The 23,813-nt window shown below is 33.1% G+C and overlaps 1 protein-coding gene across 2 annotated transcripts in view; it reads left to right on the forward strand.

Moving 5' to 3' along the window:
* The window catches only part of LOC141289044 (gamma-aminobutyric acid receptor subunit beta-2-like), an 85,314-nt gene that overhangs the window by 56,482 nt on the left and 5,019 nt on the right, over positions 1 to 23,813 (forward strand). For both annotated transcript variants that reach the window (XM_073821233.1, XM_073821232.1), the window contains exons 5-8: positions 6,215 to 6,297; positions 11,847 to 11,984; positions 15,094 to 15,246; positions 23,436 to 23,680. In XM_073821233.1, coding sequence (XP_073677334.1) covers positions 6,215 to 6,297; positions 11,847 to 11,984; positions 15,094 to 15,246; positions 23,436 to 23,680 — 619 coding nt within the window. The remainder of the gene's footprint in view (positions 1 to 6,214; positions 6,298 to 11,846; positions 11,985 to 15,093; positions 15,247 to 23,435; positions 23,681 to 23,813) is intronic.

The raw sequence follows: 23,813 nt of genomic DNA on the forward strand, positions 1-23,813 counted from the left end.
TTTTTATATATATATATATATATATATCAAGTACCTCTCCCATGTACAGTATGTACTCACTTTTTCAAATAACATTAGTTATTATCAAAGTGTCAAAATATCATGTGGTGCGACTGTCCAGCCATAACTGCTTTTTGGAAACATCTTTGACATTACCCTAAATTTATTTAATCTTAAAAAAAGTTAATTTTCTGCACTATTTGGCATCATTTTTAATTCTGTATAAAATTGCTAAGCATTTATATTTATATTTCCATCATAATATTCAAACAAATTTTGTCCAATGATGTCCATTTTCTGAATTGTCATGTGGTGCGACCATCCAGAAAGTACTATTTTGGGACTTTTTATGTTGAAATCCATTCAAAGCATTTTGTGGGAAGCCAGCTTGTTTTGTTTAGGTGGCCAATTCTGTGCTTGTAAATTTTGATTCAATTTGAAAATGTCATGTGGTGCGACCACTGCAGAGTGTTTTCCATTATAGATATTTGCCCCAGATTGGCAGGTTATAATATCATTGCTTTAATATGGATTTGTGAGTTTGTTTTCTCCTTTTAATTCTACAAATTCTTCAGCTGTCAGGAATAATGCGTGCCTAAATTTTCTGTCTGATTGCATTTTCTTTGGTTAAAAATTGGTTTAAATGCACAAAAAATATGCCATATATATGAAGTACCTCTCTCATGTACAGTATGTACTCACTTTTTCAAATAACATTAGTTGTTTGTAATTTTTCTGTTATTCAAAGTGTCAAAATGTCATGTGGTGCAATCTTTGACATTACCCTAAATTTATTCAGATTAATTTTCTGCACTATTTGGCATCATTTTTAATTCTGTATAAAATTGCAAAGCATTTGTATTTATATTTCCATCATAATGTTCAAACTAATTTTGTCCGATGATGTCCATTGTCTGAAATATCATGTGGTGCGACCATCTGAAAAACTACTATTTTGGGACTTTTATGTTGAAATCTATTCAAAGCATTTTGTGGGAAGATAGCTTGTTTTGTTTAGGTGGCCAATTCTGTGCTTGTAAGTTTTGACTAAATTTGAAAATGTCATGTGGTGCGACCACTGCGGAGTGCTTTCCATTATAGATATATGTCCTTGACTGACAGGTTATAATATCATTGCTTTAATATGGATTTGTGAGTTTGTTTTCTCCTTTAAATTCTACAATTTCTTTGGCTGTCAGGAATAATGCATGCCTAAATTTTCTGTCTGATTGCATTTTCTTTATTTAAAAATTGGTTTAAATGCACAAAAAAGATGCCATATATATGAAGTACCTCTCTCATGTACAGTATATACTCACTTTTTCAAATAACATTAGTTGTTTGTAATATTTCTGTTATTCAAAGTGTCAAAATATCATGTGGTGCGACAGTCCGACCATAACTACTTTTTGGAAAGATCTTTGAAAAGACCCTAAATTTATTCAGATTAATTTTCTGCACTATTTGGCATAATTTTTAATCCTGTATAAAATTGCAAAGCATTTGTATTATATTGCCATCATAATATTCAAACAAACTTTGTCTGATGATGTCCATTGTCTGAAATATCTTGTGGTGCGACTAACCAGAAATTACTATTTTGGGACTTTTATGTTGAAATCCATTAAATTGTTCATTGTTTTGTTTAGGTGGCCAATTCTGTGCTTGTAAATTTTGACTAAATTTGGAAATGTCATGTGGTGCGACCACTGCAGAGTGTTTTCCATTATAGATATATGCCCCAGATTGGCAGTTTTTGTGCTTTTAGATTCAATTGATGGTTTATATACATAAAATACTTTTATTTTGGGAATATATTTTTATGCAATTTGGGCATAATCTTTGTACAATATGGGGAATTAATAGTGGTGCAACCAATAATAGCAATAACTGTATTACATTAAAAATAAAATGTGTGATTTCTGTGGTTGAAATATGGATTACTACTACAGTATGCTTAAGTGAATGGTATTTTTAAAACATTTTATCAGTTGTTTGCAGTTTACAGGAAAAAAGTCTAAAAACATTTAAGGCGACTCTGAAATTATAGAACAAAATATGAGATTATTATTAATAAAAAATTCAAAAGAAATGCAATTACTTTAATTACTGAGAACATCTGAAAAAAGTTAAACATGTTAAGGAAAAGAATCAATTTTAAAATAAATCATGTTTGCACCACATGACATTTTTTTAAGGCTACAGCCAATTCATCTAGAGGAAAAAACTTAAATCACTTCATTTAACATTTTAATATGAATTTATGTGTACACAACATTCTAAATGCTTGAACAATTGCAATAGATATTAATATTTTTTGTATTTTAAAATTGGCCTGTCGATAATCCTTATCATGTGGTATGACTTAATAAAAAAACAATGAATATATATAATAAGTTATATATATATATTAAAAGTCATGTGGCTCAAACACTGCAGAGTGTTTTCCATTTTAGATATATGTCCCAGATTGAGCTTTTATATTCAATAAAAATATTTAAATAATAAAATACTTTATTTTAGTAAAATTTGGAATCGATTTTTACGCACTTTGGGCCATTTCAGATGGTTTATAATCAATCTTTGTACAATATAGAGGAAAAAATTGCTAAATAAATAAATTAGATCATGTAATTTCAGTTTGGTAATTATGCATTTATTAGTATTTTTATGTGTTAGTTAGGTTTTTTAATATATTTTACCAGATTTGACTGTCAAGCAAAATAAAATGTTATTGTTGAAAATGTCAAAAATGCATCATGTTAATTCTGTATGAATAAGAAGACAACTTTGAAATTATAGAACAAAATATATAAATCATTATTTACAAAAATTTAAAAAGAAAAAAAAGTTAAAAGAAATAAATGTTAATATAACTCATGGTTGCACCACATGACATTTTTTAATGCTAAAGCCAATTAAAAAAATCTCTTAATTTAACATTTTAATATGAATTTATGTGTACACAACATTCTAAATGTTTGAACAACTGCAAAAGATGTGGTTTTTTTATTTTTATTTTTTAAAGGGGTCTGTCAAAAATCCTTATGCGCCAATGACCCTTAAAGAAAAATTCTAAAATGTAATTAACGGCTGTGATCAAATCTGAATTTTCATCATCATTACTGCAGTCTTCAGTGTCACATGATCCTTCAGAAATCATTCTAATTTGCTGATTTGCTGCTTAACAGTTGTGCCGCCCAATATTTTTGTGGAAACAGTGATGCATTTATTTTTTTGCAGCGTTCACAGATGAATAGAAAGTTCAAAAGAACAGCATTTATTTGAAATAGAAATCTTTTGTAACATTATAAACACCTTTACCATCACGTTTGAAGCATTAAATGTATCCTAGCTGAATAAAAACATGAATTTCTTTAAAAAATAATCTTACAGTCATCATTCAAGCCGATTTGTGATTAATGTAATTTAGTCTCTCTCCATGTCAGAGAGAAATATGCATGTAGTGAAAGAAAGATGGAAGATGGAAAGAGAAGGAGAAGATAAAAGGGGTTTCAGAGATGAAAGAGATTGAGAAAGGGTCAGTAATGTTAAGAGAGCGAGAAGAGGAACTAGAGATCTGATCTAGAGACTGATCAACTCTTCAACGCTTCTAGAAGCACCAAAGCTCATCAGCTGTAGGGACCAATGACTCTCTCATCCATCCATCTCTTAGACACCGAAATGCACAGAGACTTTTGCTGATGATGTAGCGACCTATAAATAGCCTGTTATTTTTACCTCTGCCATCTTGGCCTAATTTCCTGATTTCCCAGAGCTCCCAGTACTTCCAGCGCTTCCTGTGGAATTGTGATTGCGGGACGGTGCAGTAGCAACCTCGGGAGTATTGATGTTTTAAGCATGTTGATTTATGACCGGGAACAAAGAGAGAAATCGCTGTGCTGACAAACCAGAACTGTATAGGGTAAAAAATGCAACCCTTGAAAAACCCAAGTTTAATTGCTGCTTTTCATCAAAATCAAAAAGAGACTCATTTATTTGAAACAGATATTTTACTGATTTATAACTATACTTATCTTATTATACTGATGTTACTGACCCCGAATGTTGTCTTGGGTGAGCAAAGAAAGAGATGAGGCTTGTTTTTCGCTATGCTGACAAACCATAACTCATAACATATACGGTGAAAACTGCAAAAATGAAAAGTATAAGTTTAGGTGGGGCTTTAAATCAAATCAAAGTGGTACTAAAGTCACAACCAGTAGTGACAAGTTCATTAGTTATGATGGAAAATAACAACAGTGCTTTAGTGCCATGTTAAAAAAAAATAATAATAATCTGACATTATGAGATTAAAGACGTAATATTTCAAGAATAAAGTGAAATTATGAGAATAAAGTCCAAATGTTTCAAGAATAGAGTCAAAGGAATAAAGTCAATATTTCATGTTTCAACTCTATTCGACTGACTTTTTTCTCATAATTTCGACTTTATTCTCAAAATATTTCAGTTTTATTCTTGAATATTACGACTTTATTCTCAAAATATTTTGACTTTTTTCTCGCAATTTCGAATTTATTTTCAAAATATTTCAACTTTATTTTCATAATTTTGACTTCATTCTCTCAATTTCAGCTTCTCGAATTTCATATTCTCGAATATTTCAGTTTTATTCTTGAAATTTCGACTATTCTCAAAATATTTAAACTTTATTCTTAAAATATTTTTACTTTATTCTCAAAATATTATGACTATTCTCGAAATATAACAACTTTATTCTCAAAATATTATGACTTTATTCTTGAAATTTCAACTTTATTCTCACAATTTCAGCTTTATTCTTGAATATTTTGACTTTATTCTCATAATTTTGACTTTATTCTCAAAATATTTGGACTTTATTCTTGTAATTTCGAATTTATTTTCAAAATATTTCAACTTTATTCTCATAATTTTGACTTCATTCTCAAAATAGTTTTACTTTATTCTCGTAATTTTGACGAGAAGCTCAATTTCAGCTTCTTGAATTTCATATTCTCGAATTTTTCAGTTTTATTCTTGAAATTTCGACTATTCTCAAATATTTAAACTTTATTCTTAAAATATTTTTACTTTATTCTCAAAATATTATGACTATTCTCGAAATAAATCAACTTTATTCTCAAAATATTATGACTTTATTCTTATATTTCAACTTTATTCTTGAAATTTCAACTTTATTCTCACAATTTCAGCTTTATTCTCAAATATTTTGACTTTATTCTCATAATTCAATTTTATTCTTGAAATTTCCACTTTATTCTCAAAATGTTAGGACTTTGTTACGACTTTATTTTTGTTATTCTAGCTTTTTAAATTTATTAACGTGGAACTAAAACGCTGTCGTAGAAGCTGACTGATGGTAATTTGCTAAAAATAGTAAATTTTTTAATTATTTATATTGTTTTATTATATTTAAGTAATTTATATCTATATTATATTTATATATAATTAAAATTAAATGTATCACAGTTTCTACAAAAATATTGGGCAGCACAACTGTATTCAACATTAAATATTGCTAATAATAATAATAATAATAATAATAATGTTTTTAAGCATCAAATCAGCATATTAAAATGATTTCTGAAGAATCATGTGACACTGAAGACTACAGCAATGATGCTGAAAATCCAGCTTTGATCACAGAAATAAATTTTAAATTGTAATAATATTTCACAATTTTAGAGCTTTTACTGTATTTCTGATCATTTGACTGAAATTAAAATAAACGCAGGCTTGATGAGACAATTTAGTCCAGCCATGGTGAAAACTTTCACTTTTTTCTGCCAAAAAAGAAAAAGGAGTGAAGTTGCTCTCACGAACATTGGAGAATTCAAGTAAAGGGTTTTGGAATTGAGTTGTGCACTAAATTATTAAAGGTAAGCAGTTCTTCAGATGAAGTTTTAACAACCCGCAATGAAGTTCAGAGACATCTATTTAATTTTAGATTTTTGTACTTGCTGTGAGAATGGCATTGCTGCTGCAGTTGGGTCAGATCGATCATATTATATATATATATTTCATATTATATAGAATTCCTATATTTTATAGAAGAGCAAAAAGGATGTAAAGAATAGTAAAAAGGCAGAAAAAGGCTGTTTGTAGGTGGAGAGCAGCAGTGTGGTTGAGGGAGGAGGGCTGCTCCTCGTCTCTGTTGTCCTTGAGAAGCGTCAGTAATCCCCACAGTCCCCTGTCTCTGCTTTGCATTCAGGATCACCACCACCGCTGCCTGTATGATGGACCTGAGGCGATACCCGCTGGATGAGCAGAACTGCACGCTGGAGATCGAGAGCTGTGAGTGCCGCACCTTCTGTCCTTCTTGACCCCGCTCACATTCTGTGCATCTGTTTATCATCATCACCCTCACCAGAGGTCAAACCATATTGTTTTTAGGACAGAGAATCCTAGCAGTTATTTTTATGTTGAACTGATAACTGATATGAAGGAAAGATTGATTCAATTTCATTTTATAAAAAAAAAACAATGAAAAATAATTACATTTTATTACATTCTTATTATTATTATTATTAAAATCAATAAAATATATAATAATGATAATAATACACATTTATAAATCGTATATTATTATGAAATATGAAACAACAGCAGTGATGTTTTGCTGATGACCAATATTTATTTTGTTTTTATGCAAAACGTAATATTGAAAAACATTAAAAAAAAAAAAAAAAAAAATATATATATATATATATATATATATATAATAGTATTACTACCACTACTACTACTAATAATAACAATAATGTATAAAACATTATATTAACAATATATACTCATTTTTAATATGCAGAATGATTTTTGTTACTTTATTTTGTTTTATTAAAACATAATACTGAAATATATTGTTTAAAACAAAAATATTTTTAGTTGACATTTAATGACATTTTTGTTTTTTATATTTTTTCATTCATTCCGTAAATATAATAGCACTAAGAACAACAATAATAATATACTGATAACCAATATGCAAATTGATTTTTACTTTTATTTTGTTTTATAAAAAAAAGTATATATTGAAAAATGTATTATCAAAATATGTAACACTTGTATAAATTGTTATATTATATCATAATGAAAAATAATAATAATATGCTGATTCCCAATATGCAGAATGATTTTTGTTACTTTATTTTGTTCTAATAAAACATAACATAATACTGAAATATATTATTAAAAACAAGAAAATATGTAACAATATATATTTTATTAATATTATTTGTAATAATTAAAATATGTAATTATTGTAAATATTTAAAATATATTTTTTGTTGTTTTTATATTTTTTGTTCATTCCGTAAATAAAATTGCACTAACAACAACAATAATAATATACTGATAAACAGTATGCAGAATGATTTTTACTTTTTACTTTAATTTTGTTTTATTAAAACATAAAACAATAATTTTATATATATAAAAAATATATATATATATATATATATTGAAAATAATGATATTGAAAATAATTATTAAAAGAAAATAATTTTCAAAAGCAATTAAATATGCAACAATAACATAACTATTATTATTATTATTATTATTATTACTATTGTTTATAGTTTATATGTGACCCTGGACCACAAAACCAGTCTTAAGTAGCAATAGCCAAAAATACATTGTATGGGTCAAAATTATAGATTTTTCTTTTATGCCAAAAATCATTAGGATATTAAGTAGAGAGCATGTTCCATGAAGATATTTCATAAATTTCCTACTCTAAATATATCAAAACTTAATTTTTGATTAGTAATATGCATTGCTAAGAACTTAATTTAAACAACTTTACAGGTGATTTTCTCAATATTTTGATTTTTTTTTTTTTTTTTGCACCCTCAGATTCCAGATTTTCAAATAGTCCTATCTCGGCCAAATATTGTCCTATCCTACATCAATGGAAAGCTTATTTATTCAGCTTTCAGATGATGTATAAATCTGAATAAAAAAAAAAGACCCTTATGACTGGTTTTGTGATCCAGGGTGACATTATTTTTGTTATGCCATACATACTGCTAATATGGTTACATGCAGTTTCATGTTTCTTTTAGACAGCAACTATGTAACATTAAGCTTGAAATCTGCACATTTTACATTTGAGATTAAAGTTTACAGGTGAATAATTGATGTAAGCGATGCATTAAGAAAGTCACTCGTTTCTTGTTGAACACCCAGTGTTTTAATGCTGCTTTAGAGCTCTGTTCTGTAGAAGCACACCAAGCGCTGCCATTGATCTGTGAACCCGATATTACAGAACCCATTAAACAGAGAAATATGTTAAAAACATAGGCCGAAGCGATTCCGGGTTATCCGTTCCCCCGACCCGTCTGATGATCTGTTTTTCAGCTGTGCCGTGACAGCGGTGGTAAATTATGCATTTACAGCCATAACAAAAGCTAATCATCTCCCTCTTTATCAAGATGAATGGGCTTTCTATTTTGTCATTATTGCCTGTAATTGTGTGTAACGCAATTTTTCTTGTAATAAAAAATGAAAGACACAGGAGAAGAATGCGAGGTCTTCTCAGTGTTTTATCTTTGTCCCTGGAGTGCTGGATTACAGCGCTGTGATGTGATGCTCCGGCACAGGCTGCTCCGTTTGATCATTAAGTTGCCAGAAGCGTTAAGCAGCACAGAAACACTGAGGGTCAGGCCTGACTTCCTTCAGCTACCAATGCACTTTTCTACCCATTCCCTCTCGGGGTTATTGTAGTCCACTAAAACCATAAAAAAAAACATGTTTCGCTACTACTTTTATTTGATTTAAATGCTAAAGCAGCATTTCCAATTGTAGTTAAACTTGATATACTAAAATGAAATTAAAGAAACAGACATTTAAAATAACTAATAAAAATGACATTTTATTTATTTAATTTATTTAAGTTATTTTGGGCAACTTTTATACTGTTATCGCAGATTTTTTTTTTTTTAGTTCTGGGGTTGAAGTGAATCAACCTGCCCCATTAGAACACAATTTTGGAACATTTAATAGCCAATTTTCCTTGGAATGCAATTGGAGTGGTTTTGGCTGTGATTGAGCAATACCTGGCAACCCTGGTGTGGCTGTTTCAATTTAAATGTACACTTTTGAAATTAAAAAGAGCTCTAAATTTTGTGACACCTTTAGAAGCACAGTTTTATTTTAATATAACTGGGATATTATTATAGTTTTAATTAAGATGTATATAAAAATTGATGTTGAAATGAGGCATTTCATTGGTCAAAGCATAAATTATTACATTATATACAATATTCTCTCTCTCTCTCTCTCTCTCTCTCTCTCTCTCTCTCTCTCTCTCTCTATAATCCCGTTAAAAAAGTTTGTTTACATACTATACAGTATGTGTGTGTTCTGTGTATATTTTGTATATTGTAATACACACATATACAGTTTATTTAGGAAAAATATAGATTTATATATAAAATATCCATATTTATATATAATATAAATTATAGTATAAGTATTTTCGGTAACACTTTATTTTACGGTTTCATAATTAGTTGTTTATTAGCATGCATATTACTAGAATATTAGCCATTTATTAGTACTAATTAAGCACATATTAATGCCGTATTCTACATGACCTTATTCTACATCCCTAATCCTACCCAATACCTAAACTTAACAACTAGCTTACTAACTATTAATAAGCAGCAAATTAGGAATTTACTGAGGGAAAAGTCGTAGTTAATAGTTAATAAGTGTTCCCTATTCTAAAGTGTTACCGTATTTTCTTAATATATACATGGGTCAAAGATGTTAACGTGTCCAGAAAATTCCAAAAGTGATTTTATGTCCATGGAGAGGATATTAAATGTCAGTAAAGTGTCTACTTTTAAGGTTTTAAATACGTTTTTGGAGAATAAAATGTTAAAATTTGATTGAAATAATGTTACATTGTCATTCAGTCAATATTTATGTAAAAATTCAAACAACATGCTTATTCGGACTTGTACATATTAAAATATATATAAGAATAAGGAGCATATTAAATTTGATTGTGTTTTAAATGAGTAAAGTCTTACTATTTTACAAATGGGCAAAACCTAGTTTAGTGGCAAATTTTAACAATGTAGAATTATTCATATTTGAGGTGAAAGTAATTAATCTTTGAATGCCATTAATTGAGTTTTGTTGTTAATAATCCTTACATTCTAATAAGCGTCTTCTGTAAATTAGGGGAAAATGTATGATATTTATTATTTGCTCAGAACAACAAAAACAAAAATGCAATTAAATTAAACAAAAAAACGTTTTAATATTTTTTGGGAAAAACATTGATTTAAAGCAGCATTACACTTTTTGTTTTTATGCTTAAACCCTTTTTCGTCTTTGACCCACATATTAAATATACAAAGTACACACACATATAGTTAGTAAACATAAACTAAAATATATAAAAAGATTAATACAGATCTTAGAATCTCAACGGATGTTTGAAAAAAATTCAAAAAAATCAATTTAACTTGTGAACATTTGGCAACCCTGCTTTCATTTCTCACGATTATTTTTCCATGTCTGTGCACAATTGCGTGTTTTTCCCCACAATTTTCATCTGCATGTCTGTGCTCCGTGTAAAAGTGAACAGCTGTGTTTTGTGTGGGCTAATGAGACTCGAGCTTAAGCCTCCTCTTCCCTGATAAACTTGATTCTTGATACATTTTTAATGGCCGCGATTCAGAAGCAGATTTTAAAGCAGAAGCTCAGCGCTCGAGTCGCTCACTTCAGATGTGGATTGCAGCTCGTCTGATTCTCACCCTTTTTCTGTAGTTTCTTTTAAGGCCCCGAGGGAATAATGGAGCCGTAGCAGTAAAGTGATGTGATCTGTTGACAGTAATCAGCCAGTCAATTGACAGAATCAGACGCGGTGGCACAGAGATAATAGATTTAATGGAAAGTGAAACACCAGTCCTTCCCAGTCCAACAGCAGTTCTCTCTAGAGTCCTCTCGCTTTCGTCTGCTCACCATTTAAAAGCCTTTTCAGACAGCGGGTGAACACGACGCAACCTTATGATGGTCTCCAAACGCTCCCACACTAGGAAGACACATCTTATGATTGTCACATGGCTCAAGATCTTGTCGTATTTACATCACATTGCTCTCTGCCCCATTAAACCCAATGAAAAAGCTGTGTTTGTTATCTCTGTTGCTGCATTAATGCTTTATAAGGCCTTTTTAAGTCTGTACCTGGTTGCTAAGTCATGCAGAGATAACTCCCTTGAATATGAAGAAATCAGAAGCTTGTCGTTAATTATTCAATACGCTAAATAGGTCACTGGTTCTCATTATAAGTTGCACGCAGACAAACTGCTGCAGACGGAGAAGGAACCTCAGCGAGGACGGAGAACAAGCAAACACACAGATTCCTTCACGGATGTGGATGTGTGTCTGTTTCATAACCAGCTGTCCCCTTACATAATTTAATGATCACTTGTTTTCAAATCTAAATGCCACCGTCAATATTTATACTGCACTTTCCATGAATATGGTGCACTTTGGTATTCCGTCGGTTTATGTAAAGTATTAAAAACACAAATCCAATGCTATTGAGTTTGTTAGATAAAGTGGTAACTAAAATATAACCTAGAATGAAACATAGCTAGTTTTAGAGTTAACATAATATGACCAAATAATGACCAAAATGAGTGATGCATTTTTAGGCCCTGTTTTACACTCTTTTTGTTTAGGCTTGGTTGCAGAAAGAATCAAAACTCAAAGTCAACCTCTATGCATAGCTCATCTTCTGCTGCTGTTCCTCTGTTGTCCTCATGTGTACTTAGATGCACTCAGATGTGAGTTTGTTATAACGCACGTGTGTTTGGGTCCTCCAGATGGCTACACCACAGATGATATCGAGTTTTACTGGCGAGGGGGAGATGGAGCTGTTACTGGGGTGGAGAGGATTGAGCTGCCTCAGTTCTCCATCGTGGACTACAAACTCATCTCGAAGAACGTGGTTTTCTCCACAGGTTGACTTTATTCTCATTTGCTTGTGTTGTACAGTTGGGACCATGAGTCAGATCTGTTCAAAAGTAATGTTTGATCTAAGGGTGGGCGGTAGGACCAGAATATTATATCACGGTATGAGCCGTTTTATCATGATGACTGTACATATGATTTAATGAAATAATCATTTTACAAGTATTTAGTAGAGTTAAGGGAACTCGGACTTGAGTCCGGTCTCGAGTACAATTTTTAGCAGACTCCGATGCATTTTTACTCGGACTCAAGCTTTTCGGACTCGTCAATTATTGCCGAGTCCAGGGACAGTTGACAGAAATTTTACTGACTTGATGCATTATTACGAAAGTGACATTCAGTGTTGGCATGTGTTTAAAAGTCTTGCCAGTACTTGAAAGCCTGCTGGTTCCTTTGCATACACACACCCAAAGCGTGCTCACCTAAAGCGCCTCTCAGTCAGCGTGCGAATGCTGAATTAAGTTATCTTTTGCATGTTATTGCTAGACAATAACACGAAAAGTAATGTCAAAATGCTCTGTCTTGGAGAGTATTCATGTAAATGCAGTCAGTTTTGTCTTGAGTGAATTTGAACAGTTGAGAGAAATCCAGATGTGTCAAAATATGATCTGTGCGTCCGGTCTTAAAGCGACAGCAGCGTAAACCTGCGTCATAATCAAAAAAAAAAAAAAGATAAGAATCTTCTATATTTAACTTATACAGTGAAGATCGTAGAATGTTTTATTTTTACATTTATTACTTCATTAAATGTTTGAAGTAAGCTATTTTGTGGTAGCCTGTACTATATAGACCAATCTAAAAAACTTAAACTATTTAATTTATATTTTGATTAATATATTCATTTATTCTTTTGCTTGTAATTAATCATTAGACTGTTTATTTTACTTCAGTACATTTTACATTCTCGCCCCATTTTGGACTCTGACTTGGACTTGATTGGTAAAAAGACTTGGACTCAACACTGACTCGACCCGTTTGGACTCGGACTTAAGTCCAACTCGCCCCATTTTGGACTTGGACTCGATTGGTTAAAGACTTGGACTTGACTCAGACTCAACCCATTTGGACTCGGACTTAAGTCCAACTCGCCCCATTTTGGACTTGGACTCGATTGGTTAAAGACTTGGACTCGACTCAGACTCAACCCATTTTGGACTCGGACTTAAGTCCAACTCACCCCATTTTGGACTCGGACTTGGACTCGACTCAGACTCGACCTGTTTGGACTCAGACTTGAGTTTGACTCGCCCCATTTTGGACTCGGACTCGATTGGTTAAAGACTTGGACTTGACTCAGACTCGACCTGTTTGGACTCGGACTTGAGTCCGACCCGCCCCGTTTTGGACTTGGACTCGATTGGTTAAAGACTTGGACTCGACTCAGACTCGACACATTTGGACTCAGACTTGAGTTTGACTCGCCCCATTTTGGACTCGGACTCGATTGGTTAAAGACTTGGACTCGACTCAGACTCAACCCATTTTGGACTCGGACTTAAGTCCAACTCACCCCATTTTGGACTCGGACTTGGACTCGACTCAGACTTGACCTGTTTGGACTCGGACTTGAGTCCGACCCGCCCCGTTTTGGACTTGGACTCGATTGGTTAAAGACTTGGACTCGACTCAGACTCAACCCATTTGGACTCGGATTTGAGTCCGACTCGCCCCGTTTTGGACTCAGACTTGGACTCGATTGGTTAAAGACTTGGACTCGACCTGTTTGGACTCGCATTTGAGTCTGACTCGCCCCATTTTGGACTCAGACTTGGACTCGATTGGTTAAAGACTTGGACTCGACCTGTTTGGACTCGCATTTGAGTCTGACTCGCCCCATTTTGGACTCAGACTTGGACTCGACTTAGGTGGACTCGAACCCAACACTAGTATTTAGGTATTTGAAACTTGACGTACATAAACCAAAAGATATGATTATTCAAAACTAGTATAAAATGGATGGGTCTCACCTTGAATTTATTGATGAACAACATTCAAAGGCTTCTGGCCCGGTATGATCCCACAGTTTATGCGTGAAATCATCACAAGCTGAAATGCTGTGGTGCAGACATTACTGCACGAATATATAGTTACAGTGTCCTTTTGCTAAACCTTGAAGCGATGTATGCGATGAGTAAGCATGTGAGTAAGTGCACATAATTTGTGTTTTTCTCCAGTCTTATTATCATCACTGGTCTGCCTTTCAGGAACAGATAAAGTCACGCAGTCTGGCTGTCTGACTCTACCCACACTCTCAGACACGCCGCTTATTATTATTGTGACCTGTTCCGCCACCAAATATACAAAAAAAAGATAAGAATCTTCTATATTTAATGTATACAGTGAAGATCGTAGAGTGTTCCGCCACCAAATATACATTTGAGGTGGCCTGTGTGTTTACTAGAGATGGACCAATGCATTGCATGTTCAAATTAAAACGATAAATGCTGTTCTTTTACATTTTCTACGTATCAAAGAAACATGAAAAATAATGTCTCACAAAAATATTAAGCAGCACAACTGTTTTTAATAATGCAAAATGTTTCTTAAGCAGCAAATTAGCAACTTAAAATGATTTCTGAAGGATCATGTGACACTAAAGACTGGAGTAATGATACTGAAAATTCAGCCTTACTACAAAAAAAATATCTTCTTTGTATTTTTTTCTTGGTTTCTAGTATAAATATCTGAAAACTCGAAACAAGTTGCATTTAATCGATTTACTTGAAATGCTAACAACATGCTAGAAACATGCTTATCATCTATCAAACTTTAAGCTTTTAAAACTACTTTACACTTCACTTCAACTACTTCAGACTGAAAACCATCTAACTTAAAACTTTAAAACTTTTCAAACTTATTAAACTTTCTGGTCCCGCTTTCTCAAGCCAACTTAAAGTTTGTCTTGACAAACTTTTTTTTATCTAGTCTTGAATTACAATAATATTTGACTGTTTTCACTGTATTTTGAATCAAACAAATGCAGCCTTGTTGAGCAGAAGATGCTTTTTTGGGAGCATTTAAACATTTTACCAAACCATTCTCATTAGAGCATGAATGAAACTGTTGTTGTTTTTTTCTTTCTTTCTTTTTTTGCGCCAGGTTCTTATCCACGTCTGTCTCTGAGTTTCAAACTCAAGAGGAACATTGGTTACTTCATCCTGCAGACCTACATGCCCTCGATCCTCATCACCATCCTGTCCTGGGTCTCCTTCTGGATCAACTACGACGCTTCTGCTGCCCGTGTGGCTTTAGGTGGGACATCTGATCATGTGATTATTGTTGGTTTGTTGGGCTTGTGATGACCATTTTACACTGTGTCTTTATACTGTATGCTCAGGGATCTGCTACGATGGTTCTTTGGATTTCCAGTACTTGTTTTGCAGACTCTTTTCTGTTTGCCTCTCAGTAATACATCAGCGACTGTGATTTTGCCAAGATGAGTTTCTGTATCAACATCCTTGTTGGTCCTGGAAAAACATTGCTATATTGTGCTGCTGTGATGGCATAATTTTGTCAACCTCAACCTGGTTTTCTCAACAAAAACCCAATAGAATTTTCATGTTGGCATTTGGATTATTGCAGAAAATAACCTCTGGGACCAACAAAAGTTTATGTTTCTTACACAAACTTTTATGCATTTTGAAGCCTGTGTGTGAACTCTGTAAAAAATGCTTTTCTTAGATTTTTTTTTGTCTTGTTTCCAGCCAAAATATTTAAAAATTCTTAAAATAAGAAGTATGTTCTAGACAAGTAAAATTATTCTTGTTTTCAGAAAAAATCATGTTGGAATTAAGAACAAGCAAAATAATCTGCCAATGGGGTAAGCAAAAAAAAATCTTATTTCAAACAGAAAACTTGCTTAATTTTGACCTCTTTTTCTGAAAACAAGATTAATTTTATCTTGTCTAGAAAATCCTTCTTGATTTAAGAATTTTAGATATTTGAGCTGGAAACAAGACAAAAAATTAAGTAAGAAAAGCATTTTTTGCAGTGAAACAAGGCTGTGGGAGTGAACTAGTAGTTTTTCTGTTTGGTCTGATAACCTTTAATGTCCCCCACAACCTCTGTAGACCCATTTAGACACTTGTTATGAACCATCAAGTAAAAGCTTAAAAAAATCACAAGGGGGTGTTACTGGGGTATTTTATGGTGTAGAATAACACCTGATAGTATCTCGAGCTTGCGTTTACCTCAGACATTTTTCAGGCATTTAACAAACAAACAGTGCTGGATAGATTACAAATTGTAGTCCACCACGGACTGCAAATTACATTATGGAACTGTAGTTAGTATCATAATCTGGATTACACATATGTGACCCTGGACCACAAAACTAGTCATAATGGTTATAATAATGGCTGAATGAATAAGCTTTCCATTGATGTATGGTTTGTTAGGATAGGACAATATTTGGCCGAGATACAACTAATTGAAAATCTGGAATGTGAGGGTGCAATAAAATCTAAATATTGAGAAAATCGCCTTTAAAGTTGTCCAAATGAAGTTCTTAGCCATGCATATTACTAATCATAAATTCAGTTTTGATATATTTATGGTAGGAAATCTACAAAATATTTTCATGGAACATGGAGTATACAAATATATCCATGCTACTTAAGACATGGTTTTGGGGTCCAGGGTCGCATACTAGGCAATGTAGTCTTACTACTATTTAACTAATTTTGGTTAAAAAAAAAAAAAAAAAACCTGGGGTTCATGAGAAGCCTAAAATCACACTGAAATCATAAAATGTCAAAAGCTTGGGAATTACAGGAACATGCATTAATAAACATCAAAACATTACATAGTCAATGTCTTTTATAGTATTTCAGCTATGCATTGGCAGTGTTTAGTAACTTATTATAATTATTGGTCTCATTTATATAGAAAGGAAAAATAAGTGAGTGAATCAATAACTTAAGTATAGTTTTCTGCCATTTTGTGAATAATATGTAATTACGTAATCCATTAAAAAGTAACTATAATCTGATTAGTATTTTAAAATGTAATATAATCTAATTACAAGTACTTAATATTTGCCCCTGGACCACAAAAAGCAATAGCCAAAAAATGCATTGTATGGGTCAAAATTATCGATTTTTCTTTTATGCCGAAAAAGGATGTTAAGTAAAGATTATGTTCAATGAAGATATTTTGTAAATTTCCTAACGTGATTATATCAAACTTTTTGATTAGTAATATGCATTGCTAAGAACGTCATTTGGACGATTTTCTCAATATTTTCAGTTTTTTGCACCCTCAGATTCCAGACGTTCAAATTGTTGTATCTCAGTCAAATATGGTCGTATCCTAACAAACCACACGTCAATGGAAAGCTCATTTATTCAATTTAGTCAGACTGTGTTTTGTGGTCCAGGGTCACATATCTGATTTGACCGTCCATTTACAGTCATATATAGGATATTCCTATTCAACATCTCGAATTTCCAACCATAGATGTGTTCCTTTGCTCAACATTCGAGAGATGACGTATAAGGAAACAAGACATCAGCACTACGTTTAGCTTTGCAGGTGTTCAGAGTCTTCTACAAACCAAATTGCAGAGAATAAGCGGTGATATGCATTAATTTTGCAGGTGTATTTTCCTCAACAAATGCTTGATAATCAGGTTATATCTTATAATGCTGGCGCTTCAACTCATTAATTCATTGAATTTGCTGAAACGTGATTACATCCCCCAGGTGTCCTCATGTTCATAAGACATCGCAAGTTTCCAAGTTGGAAGTCCAATAGTCTCGCTCAGCCAGACTTTTAATTGAGGCCATAGGGTTTGGGCTCTATAGACACTTCCAATTGCCCAAGGACAGAGACAGTCTGACTGACATGTAAAGTGAGCAATAACAGTTCATTTGTTTAATGTGATGTTTCCCTTTTTGTGTCTGAAAGGGAAACTCCTACAAATGCATATGCTGTAAGATCAGCCAAAAATGACTTTTAAGCACTGAGTTTTGACTGCATGCCTTTAGTTGTTCACTGCCAAAAGAGGGTTTGTGGTGGTGCTAGCTGTTGTTAATTCGTCACACTTTAATTTTATTCCACTGGCTTCCATTCATACGCATGCGCATTTTGTTGTATTACATAGTTCAAGCTGCAAATTCATATCATGTGAAACCGTGTGATCAATAGAAGACTGATATATCATGGAATGACTTTATGGCTGAATTAAAAGAACAAATTTGAAACTTAGTGCTGCAGAAAAGTGAAGTATTTATTAGGGATGCACCGAATGTTCGGCAACCGAAATTATTCGGCCGAACACCGAAAGAGCTTTTTTTGCTATTTTTTTGCTTTTGCTATTTTCAACCAAATAACTTGTTTTTTGCATTTAAAACTGTCCGAGAAAGACACAAAAATCATTACAAGCACCGACAGTGAGAGACTGTTTATCGCATCGCAATAAACTACAGAAGGTTATCTGGTCTAATACATGCACCAATTGTATTTATTCTGACAGCGCTGCACCAGCTCCTTAGCCAGGGTTCAAAGTCCAAAACGCGAGGAAAACTTGCGCGATGAGAATCATTCATAAATCTGCTGCTGTCAGCAAAAAGTAGTTCTGAGGTTAAAATAAAAATCAACATTCTTAAATGTTAGTATTGTAATTTTACTGTAGTTCTGTAAAATAAAATAAAAGGACAAAAAAAACAATAACAATCATAACAACCGCTTTATTAATACATTTATTATAAAATTCTCCTTTGCTCAGCAAGGCTGCATTTATTTGTACATTAAAATCACATGCCTGATTCAAGAAGTGGATCTTAAAAAAGGCCGAATAATATCATTTGACTAATTTAGTAATTTTAAGTCAAATTGTGCTTTGTTGGTAGTCTGTAATGTCTACTAGAATGTAAAAAATGTTCAGTGTTAAATAAATATTTTTAAATTGTTGCCTTTGAAAAGCAAGACAAAAGTGTTAAAAGCAAATATTGGCTATTTAATTTATGCAATGGTGAATAAAAAGGCAAAATACAAGGGGGAAAACACGAAAAACCGTGTTCGGTAATTGGCCTTTTCTGCCCAGCGTGTAATTTTGTTCGGCTTTGGCCAAGCATTTTCATTTCGGTGCATCCCTAGTTTTTATTACTGTATACATGTGACCCTGGACCACAAAACCAGTCTTAAGTCGCTGGGGTATATTTGTTGCAATAGCCAAAAATACATTGTATGGGTCAAAATTATTGATTTTTCTTTTATGTCAAAAATCATTAGGAAATTAAGTAAAGATCATGTTCCATTCAGATTTTTTGTAAAATTCCTACTGTAAACCTATCAAAATGTAATTTTAGATTAGTAATATGCATTGTTAAGAACTTAATTTGGACAACTTTAAAGGTGATTTTCTCAGTATTTAGATTTTTTTGCACCCTTAGATTCCAGATTTTCAAATAGATGTGTCTCGGCCAAATATTGTCTTATCCTAACAAAAACCATATATCAATAGAAGGCTTATTTATTGAGCTTTCATATGATGTATATATTTCAGTTTTGTAAAATTTAACCTTATGACTGGTTTTGTGGTCCAGGGTCACATATGTGTTGAATTAAAGTTTTTAAAGAGGCAGTTGCAGTATCTGAAGAAATTTTGCATGCTCAAGTTCTGACTTTTCTAAATGTGCAATATGCATCATACAGTCTACTGCAGTTTTCCAATGTACTGTATGATCAACAAAAGATGTTGATTCAGGAACATGCCTTGGCAAAATCAATCTGTTCCCCAAGAAGAGAATTGCTCAGAGGGTGCTTTTTTAATTGCTGGTCCTTTGATCAGATGTTTGTTGAGAAGACAACGTAATTGAACGCAATCTCTTCTGAAACTCTAAAGGAGACAATCACGAGATGAATCTCCATTTGCTCTTCAGTTTTTCCTCATTGCTGCGTGGGAGGAACTAGATATTGTGGTTGTGCTTTCCTTTGGGCAGTACCTGCCCGTGCTTCAAAAGAGAAGGCTCAAATTGCAAATGAAACTGTATGATGCTTGGACTCAAGTGGGTCTTAGATCTGCCTCACTCCAGTGAAGATGTGCGGCTGCCAGTGCTCCCCTCCCTCTCTCCCGCTCCGAACTCTATTAGGAGTGCTCTGTAGCCTCTGCTGATCTGCGCTGATGTATTACTGCTGATTAAGCTGACAAACTTTCCTCCGGTCGCTCTTTACTGACGTGTTTTATGTCCAGGGCCATGTTCCTGCCATTATGACAAAATGGCTTCTTCTGACGCTGATACTTGGGGGGGAGACGGCGGAGAATAGATCACTGATGATAGGGAGCCGGGCCTTTTGTGTTTGGGTGAACTTGTCAGAATGAATCTGTCTGCGGTGAGGGGCATGTGACAAGAAAACACATGTCTCAACCTTGCTGTATTGTTTAAACAGAAATACTGCAGCTCTGTTACAGACTCGACATCCCATTTCTCTACGAAGGTTCAGAATGAATTGCTTGTGCTTTCTGCACTGAACATGTTTGCTATATATGTGTGAGTCACATGATGATAAACAAATTAAACATTTGGGAATAAGGGACGAATTCTGATGAATTGTTCTTTGACTGATTTGGCAGATGGTTTGAGGTGAGCTTAGAGGCAAAAATCCATAAAAAAAAACTGTATTTGACATTTTATAATATACATGCTCCATTCAAAATACATTTGAGGCATAAAATTGATCAGTAAAGACATTTATTATTCAAATTCTGTTTTAAAATAAATTATTCTCTTTAGAACTTTTAAAAAGAACCCTGAAAAATCTATCACTGTTTCTGCAAAAAATATTAAACAGCATAATAAATTTCCAGTTAAGGAAGCATATTAGAATTATTTTTGCATGATCATGTGACACTGAAGACTGGAGTAATGATGCTGAAAATTCAGCTTTGCGTCGCAGGAATAAATAGCATTTTAAAATACATTCAAGTAGAAAGCAGTTATTTTAGATTGTAAAAATATTTTTACCAGTGTTGGGGGTAACGCTTTACAAGTAACACAAGTTAAGCTTAACTAATGCTTTAACTAATTGGTTGAAAGCTCTCCTGTGTCCATGCTGAGAGAAATCGTAAGATGTTACTCTAGTTCTAGAATAAATGTGAACATGCATTAATTCACTCACTCACTCACACACAAAAATACAGTTTCGGTATTCCTCAAAATGAATAAAAACTGTGAAATGCAACTCAGAATGGCACAAACCTTCAATTAAATAAAAATAAAAATAATACAAATATTCTTGTTTGTATTTAATCCTGTTTTATTAAGTGTTTTTGCTGCTGACAATCTAATTCTACCATACTAATAAGCAAACATTTCTCAAGATAAACTAACATTTGTTTTTGTTTTTTTATCTATTATTTTTTTTTATTTTGATGTGTGTTGAACTTTCTTCTTTTGCATTCTGCTGCACAGACGTGAATTTACTTTTCCATCAGCTTGAGGCTTTTGGTGTAAAAAAGCTTTTACATTTGCCCAAAATTTATATTAAAAACAAACAAGGAAGCCCTGTACAGATTTAAAAAGTAACACAAAAGTAACGAAACACATTACTTTCCATAAAAAGTAACCAAGTAGCATAATAAGTTACTTTTTTGGGGAAGTAATGCAATATTGTAATCGTTGTTGGGGAAAGTTACTTTTAAAAGTAATGCATTACAATATTGCGTTATTCCCTAAAAAAGTAACTAATTAGGTTAGTTACTTTTTAGGGAAAATAATGTGTTACATTACTTTTAACATTACTTTTTAAATCTGGGCAAGGCTTGTTTGATTTTTAATAAAAACAATTCGATTTTTTGCAAATGTAAAAGCCCTTTCACACCGAAAAGTGAAATAAAGGTCAGCAGCAAAGACATTGGTTAATAAAATGGGATTTAATACATAAAGGAAACAAAAAAAAACTTCTTGATTTAAGAGTTTAGATATTTTGGCTAGAAACAAGACAAAAAATAAATAAGAAAAGCATTTTTTTGCTGTGAAGTAACTGGCGTTACTTTTTTGTAAAACTAACTTGCTAGATTTTTCTTGTAAATGAGAAAGTAATGCGTTACTTTACTAGTTACTTGAAAAAGGTAATCTGATTACGTAAATCGTGTTACTTATAATGCGTTACCCCCAACAATGACTGTAATGCATTACTTTTAAAAGTAACTTTTCCCAACACTGGATTTTACTGTATTTTTGATTAAATAAATACAGCTTTGGTAAGCATAAAATGCCTCTCCTTCACTGCAAGTCTTTAAGTTTTGCAAATATTTTCAGGTATAAAACTTCGTAATGCAACTCGTCCCACACTCTTAAAAATAAAGGTGCTTCACGATGCCATAGAAGAACTTTTTTTGTTTAAATGGTTCCGTAAAGAACTTTTAACATCTGAAGAACCTTTCTGTTTCATAAAAGGTTCTTTGTGGCAAAGGAAGGTTCTTCAGATCATAAAAAGGTAAGAAAGAGGTGGTTCTTTGAAAAGTAACTAAGTAACATATGTGACCCTGGACCACAAAACCAGTCATAAGGTTAAATTTTACAAAACTGAGATGTATATATCATATGAAAGCTCAATAAATAAGCTTTCTATTGATGTATATTTGGCTGAGATACATCTATTTGAAAACCAGAAATCTAAGGGTGCAAAAAAATCAAAATACTGAGAAAATCACCTTTAAAGTTGTCCAAATTAAGCTCTTAACAATGCATATTACTAATCAAAAATTACATTTTGATAGGTTTACAGTAGGAATTTTACAAAAAATCTTCATGGAACATGATCTTTACTTAATTTCCTAATGATTTTTGGCATAAAAGAAAAATTGATAATTTTGACCCATACAATGTATTTTTGGCTGTTGCTACAAATATACCCCAGCGACTTAAGACGTCCAGGGTCACATATTAAGTTACTTCTTTTAGGAAGTAGCGCAATATTGTAATCAGTGTTGGGAAAAGTTACTTTTTAAAAGTAATGCATTACAATATTGCGTTACTCCCTAATAAAGTAACTAATTAATTATTTAGTTACTTTTTATGGAAAGTAATGTGTTTAAATCTTTAACCTTTAACTGAATGGTTCGTTGTGGAACCAAAAATGGTTCTTCTATGGCATCGCTGTGAACGACCTTTTAAAGCAAGGTTCTTTATTTTTAAGAGTGTACCCCAAGTAGGATATGAAACGCACATCTCTAGGTGTACCTTAATGCTCCTCTCTGGAAGCGCTGCAGCTTCGCATTTGCATCAGCACATTGTGTTGGAGTTGACTGTTGTCAAAGTTTTCATAATGGTTTCAAGTTGGAAGATGACACATGAATAACCTCTGTAATTGCTTAGTTGGCAGCTTGTACTCGGCGCTCGGCGGATAATTACGTCTCTTGTTATATAAAGCTGCAAGTGACTTGAGCTCCACTGTACTGTACTTAATTATGCCTGAACGCTTTCTTTGAACTCCAGGTATCACCACGGTGCTGACCATGACCACCATTAATACTCACTTGCGAGAGACCCTTCCCAAGATTCCCTATGTGAAAGCCATAGACATGTACCTGATGGGCTGCTTTGTCTTTGTGTTCCTGGCGCTGCTGGAGTACGCCTTCGTCAATTACATCTTCTTCGGGAGAGGCCCTCAGCGGCAGAAGAAGGCGGCGGAAAAAGCCGCCACGGCCAACAACGAGAAACTCAGGCCCGACCCAAACAAGGTACTGCCGAGCTGCTCGCACACACACTGGCGCGTCATTAGGGTTTGCCGACAAAGGCCTCTGGTCAGTAGGTGGCCGGTTCTCTGAGGTAACATGTTGTGTCCTTTCAGGGTCAGATTGTTAAAACACCGGA

This window comes from Garra rufa, chromosome 16 (genome assembly GCF_049309525.1).
Source record: "Garra rufa chromosome 16, GarRuf1.0, whole genome shotgun sequence".
In the NCBI taxonomy this organism is placed as follows: Eukaryota; Metazoa; Chordata; class Actinopteri; order Cypriniformes; family Cyprinidae; genus Garra; species Garra rufa.